This window comes from Rhinatrema bivittatum, chromosome 13 (genome assembly GCF_901001135.1).
Source record: "Rhinatrema bivittatum chromosome 13, aRhiBiv1.1, whole genome shotgun sequence".
Lineage (NCBI taxonomy): Eukaryota > Metazoa > Chordata > Amphibia > Gymnophiona > Rhinatrematidae > Rhinatrema > Rhinatrema bivittatum.
The window spans coordinates 2,067,895-2,073,579 of NC_042627.1; the positions used below are offsets into that span (position 1 = coordinate 2,067,895).

The window sequence follows — 5,685 nt, forward strand, 5'->3', positions numbered from 1 at the left end:
TAATTCAGCCAATCACTGTTCATCCTGGTGTTTTTCTACCTTCACCAGTGTAGCACAGTGCACTTCCTTCTTGGGTTCTATAAGAGAAGGTTGTTTGCTGATTGAGCTCTCTCAGAGTGTCTCAAATCTCTATTAAATTGCTGAAAATCAGAGTTATTGCTAATTTGCTATTGATGAAAAAGATTATTTGTCCTTTTATGCTGCTGTGCCAGGCAGCCAGGTTTTTTTTGTTGGGGTTTTTTTTTGTTTTGTTTTTTTTTACTGCACTCAGACTTTTCTTTCTGTCTCACCCACTGAGACAAGCTGTCAACAGTGGTATTTTGCTGCTGATCTTACCCTCTTGGGTAGGTTGCAGGCAGGGTTTGGGTGGTGAGGGTGGGAGATAGTGTGAGAGCTGCAGTGGCTGTCTGGCAGTAGGTATTTTAACTACAAGCAGCATCACAGTGAGTGCACAGAGAGGAGAACTGTAGGAATTGGGCTTGCAGACTCACAGCAGTAGTCAGGCTAAGGCTTTCAGTGTTTTATCTGGAGTTTCAGTACTGTTTTTGTGCACATAGAGCAGTCTCAGTTGTGTACAGCAAGACACTGCACTGTGTGTCTGTGTTTCTGTGTGCGCAGTTTTCCCACACTCACATATATTGGTACAGTGGTGTTCAGTACAACCAAGAAATAATCCTTTTAATCCAAATCCCCAGTAGGCAGTGACATTAAAATCCATGCTGTCAGGGAAAGGTACAGGTCAAGTGATTGGCACTGGCACAGGAGGCACTTCAAGAGGCAGTTCCCCATTAAAATTAAAAAGGGACCTGTTCCAATCCAAAATTTCTGGAGGGGCAGGCAATTCCAGCCAGAAAAAAATTAAATTTAAAGATCATGCACCACCACCACCTGTTTCTGACCCTGTTTTGGAGGTGAGGGATGGGGAGGCTGAGCCATCCAAGGCAGTTGGGGCAGTGAAGAAAGCAAAAGAGTGAGACCCAAAAGCAGCAGTGTGACAGCAGACTCTAGTTAGCACTGACAATGTAGCACAGTCACTGTTTGCTTCTGATTCCAATGAAGAATTATCTTGTATGGGATTCCCTTCATTATAAATATAAGAAATAATAGCTAAAGAAGGTTTAGGAGGATTAGTTAGTTCCGTCTTAGTCTCCATTTCAGTGCTGGAGGAGAGAGAGGAAACTGGTGATGATGATGAGGAAGAGCAGTCAGCCCAGGCACAGAGTGTGACTGATGCCCCTGACATTGCTTCTCAGGGTCCATCCACTACTTCAACTCCAGTGCCAGCATCCACCCCGAAGGCTATAGAGAAGGGATCACAAAATAAATCTGTGATCTGGAGCCACTTTAAAGTGAGGGAGGACCCACGTTTTGCTCAGTGTAATTACTATGCCAGGGATATTAGCAGAGGCAAGCAAGTTGGCCATCTAACTAATTCTGGAATGATGCATCATATGCAGAAGCAACACCCAACCGTACTGACATCTGGGGATGGTGGCAGTACCAGTCACTGGACCCCTTTTTCCAGGCAGCGTAAAGTGGTTGAAAAGGAGCAGAGTCATACCACACCCTCAGCCCCTTCCAGCAGTCAGGTGGCAGGCCAGCAGCCTCCTGCCATGCGTCAGAAGTGACAACCCACCATGGAGGAAATGGGGTGGTGTTCGGTAGCACTATCCTGGGGAAGGAGGCAGGCAGCCTCAAAAGTTGTAACCAGGAGCATTGGGGAAATGATTGCCCTTGATGACCAGCCCTTGCAGATAGTGGGGAATGTGGGTTTCAAGTGTTTGCTGCATGTCTTAGCTCCAAATTACAAAGTCCCCTCCAGAGCCACATTTAGCAGAAAGGTCATCCCCAGCCTGTACAATCAATGTCACAGTTGCATCCAAGCGCTGCTACCTAAGGCCAGAGGGGAGTGTGCATATCACCTGCAATATCTGGACCACCATAAACGCTTCACACTCTTACCTCTCCCTGACAGCACACTGGTGGGACCTGGCTGAGGCAGGGGCAGGCAGCAGCTCTATTAGTGAACAAGTATTAGGGTGGAGGTGGGCTTTTCTGCATGCCCACCTGATGGACGATGCTCATACCTCAGCCAATATTCTAGCATGCATCAGACAGATGCTGGAGGGGTGGCAACTACACCAGCGAGACAGGAATCCTCAGGCAGGGTTCTTTGTCACAGACAATGGTGCAAACATGGTAAAGGCAATATCTGACAGGGGCTTTCAGAACATCCGATATTTTGCACACTCTCTGTACCTGGTAGTGAAGTCAGCTCTGAGGTTGGAGTCCAAGCACCAAGAGAATGAATACCTGCATACATTAATACACAAGTGCAGGAACATAGCAGCACACTTCCACAGAAGTGTGAAGGCGGGGCAGGTTCTCCGACAAAAGCAGACTGATTTGGAGATGCCTCACAAGCGTCTCATTCAAGACGTTTCAAGAGATATGTTAGTACATTCACATTTCTCAAGTGTAACATCAGATGTCCCTCCCCATGAAGGTTTTAACTCACGTGGTCATTGTTCAGTCTGTGCCCACGCTATTCCGTGCACCACATTTATACACCCCCAAACTAAACAAACTTATGATTTAAAGTTTACAACCTCCTGTGCGTCAAGGGGGGGTGGTCTATGTCATAATATGCCCTTGCCCCAAGTTATATGTTGGGAAGATGACAAGACTGATTCGTACTAGGATCATTGAACATCGTTCAAATATACACATAAATCGAGACATGGCCCCGTTGGTTGCGCATTGGTCTGCCCATTCTCATTCTGAATCGGATTTAAAATTTCTCATTATTGATATAATGACTCCTCCCGCACGAGGAGGTAATTTCTCTGAAATGTTGACATGGAGGGAACAAAGGTGGATTTTTCGATTAAATTGTTTAATCCCACATGGGTTGAATAGTGAAATCAAGTGGTTTCATTTTTTGTGACTGCACACTGTCTACTTTGCTCTTCTGTCTACCTTGCTACATTGACGTCATTACTGACATCACAGGCTGATTGGCTCCTGGGTTGGCGCAATTTTTTGACATTTTGTTAAATGGACGATTCTGTATACACTGCTTGCTCTCCTTACAATCTGAACCTGGACCTGAGTTAAGGTATTTGTCCCGGCTAGTATGTTTAAATTATTGCCTCAATACAAGTCCACAATATATTGATGTATATTATTTTTTCCTTTGTAGTGGTTGAAAATATACACTATTCTTAGTCCCTCCCGACGCAGCTTTTTGCGAAACACGGTCCGTGTCAGGGGACCTGGTTGAAAACCTTGTACTGTATATTACATTTGGAGTAGCCTTCTGGAAACGTTCAAACCTGAATTAAACAACACCTATTTCGCATGAATTTGGAAGTTTGTGGACTACTTTAAGTTCTCTGCTCTCCCTTTTGTACATGTGGTTGAATTTGTGGAGAGTACTTTCATCTCCTTTTCCTATTGGATTTCATACTTAACCCAGACCATGCCCACATCTGCCTCTTTTTGAAAACTTTTGCGATGTATGCACAGTGGCAGATACATGCATATCTGGGTGGCTTTAAAAATTCGGTCTGCAAATGCCAGCCCAACTTGTGTGCACATCCCCCAAATAATGCACATGACAGGCTTTCAAAATTCACCTTTATGAATGTGATGTTCTCAAATAAAGTATGATTATAATATTAATAGAATTCAGTTCATTACAGAGATGTTTCTAGTTCTACCTCTAATTTTGCTCACTGCTGCTTTTACCTCCTTATTCCTGAGGCTGTAGATTAAGGGATTTAACATGGGAATTACCTGAGCATAAATCACTGAGATCACCCTGTCCTGTTCTAGAGAATAAATGGAACTGGGCATAACATACTTGAAAATAATTGTCCCATAGAATAAAGTGACACAGATAAAATGGGAGGCACAGGTGGAAAAGGCTTTGCGTCTCCCTTCGGTGGAACGAATTCTCAAGATAGTGGCCAGGATATAAACATATGAAAGAAAGATAACCATAACCGGAATAAATGTTACAATGGCCACCAAGGTGGGAAGCACAACATCATTGATGTATGTGTTGGTGCAAGAAAGCTTCAGTAGTGTTGGAATGTCACAGAAGAAATGGTCAATCTCATGAGACGCACAGAATGATAATCTAAATGTGAAACCTGTCTGTAATGCAGAATATAGAACCCCTCCAATGTAGGAACCAGCAACCATCTGGCTACAGAATGTCCTGGTCATAATAACAGCATAATAGAGTGGTTTACAAATCGCCACATATCGATCATAAGCCATAACGGCCAGCAAGAGGCACTCTGTACAACCTAATGTTACAAAAAGAAATATTTGTGTTGCACACCCAATGTAGGAAATTGACTTATTCTGTGAAAGAAAGTTAATCAGCATTTTTGGAGCAGTGACTGATGAATACCAGAGATCAACGAAGGCCAAGTTACCAAGAAAAAAGTACATGGGGGTGTGAAGATGAGAGTCAGTCTGAATAACCAGGATGATACCGAGATTTCCCAGCAGTGTCGTCAAATATATCAGCAAAAACCCTACAAATAGCATAACCTGCAGGTGTGGAGCACTGGTGAATCCTAAGAGAACAAAATCCCTCAGTGAGGTGTCATTTCTCTCTGCCATTCGGTCAGTGTGATGCCTAGAAATGAAACACAAACATTAAAGATCAGAGCACAAACCTTACAGGATGGTCAGTGGCAGAATATTTTGTTTTTGATGAGGTGGTTTGAATTCAATGCTTATGAGTATTTGCAATTGCTCATGGTTTAAGATATGATATCCATGGCTGAAATGATCTCTTTTTATTGCAACTAGCATTTTATCACTTGTTAAGTATTTTGGTAGAAAATGTTGTGATTGTAGGGAAAATCTGGAACCTGTGGCTCATTCCAATAAAATCAGTATTGTAAAATCTGAATTAAATGTTCATAAAATAAAAATAAAATGAACTGAGATCCTGAACATTAATTCATTTACAGTGGGAAGCTTGGGAGGTTTTGTATTTGTTTTGTATTATCAGGATGTAAATTAATTCCTTGTCCAAATTTGAAATATGTACGTTAGAAATTGCTAATCATATTTAATTTATTGATCATTTTCAAACTATTAGCAATAAGAATTAGTAATAAATATATTGCAAGATGCTGCTTATCTTACTCTGGATCCAGCATTTGGCATGACCCCAGCTTTGCAAAGAGATTTATATGATTAATTTTTTTTAATGCTAAGAAATGAAAAAGTTTCCAAGGATTTTATTTCACTCAATATTGGGAAAATGGTATGGAGGAAAATTCAGCAAATCTGGGAAACTATAGAGCACTGAGCCTGACTTCATGGACAATGAAACATTGAAAGATAGACAATGAGGGCAGAAAAGGACCGATCCATCCTGTCTGCCCAGCAAGCTTATGTTAGCATTCGCTGCGCACATTCTGTCACGCCATATTGGTCACCCCATATTTAGTTTTCCAGCTGGTTGCTGTCTAAGTCCAATTTCCCATTCCTTCTTGTCATTGAAGCAGAAAGCAATGTTAAAGTTGCATCAGAAATATCAGACTTATTGGTTAAGGGTAGTAAGTGCCACACCAGCAAGTTATCTCCATGCACTGTTTCCTTCATTTCCATCCTCTAGCCTTTAGGGATCCACAGTTTATCCCACGCCCCTTTGAA

General features: G+C 42.3%; 1 protein-coding gene across 1 annotated transcript; it reads right to left on the reverse strand.

Annotated features, from left to right (window-relative positions):
* Nucleotides 1-3,690: 3,690 nt before the first annotated feature.
* On the reverse strand, nt 3,691-4,638 carry LOC115075284 (olfactory receptor 1019-like). The gene has a single exon (XM_029575575.1). It carries the CDS (start codon nt 4,636-4,638, stop codon nt 3,691-3,693), a length of 948 nt encoding a protein of 315 aa, XP_029431435.1.
* Between the last annotated feature and the right edge of the window lie 1,047 nt (nt 4,639-5,685).

Bases quoted from the DNA above. Each gene is read 5' to 3' on its own strand.
- LOC115075284 (XM_029575575.1), bottom strand. From the start codon at position 4,638: ATGGCAGAGAGAAATGACACCTCACTGAGGGATTTTGTTCTCTTAGGA.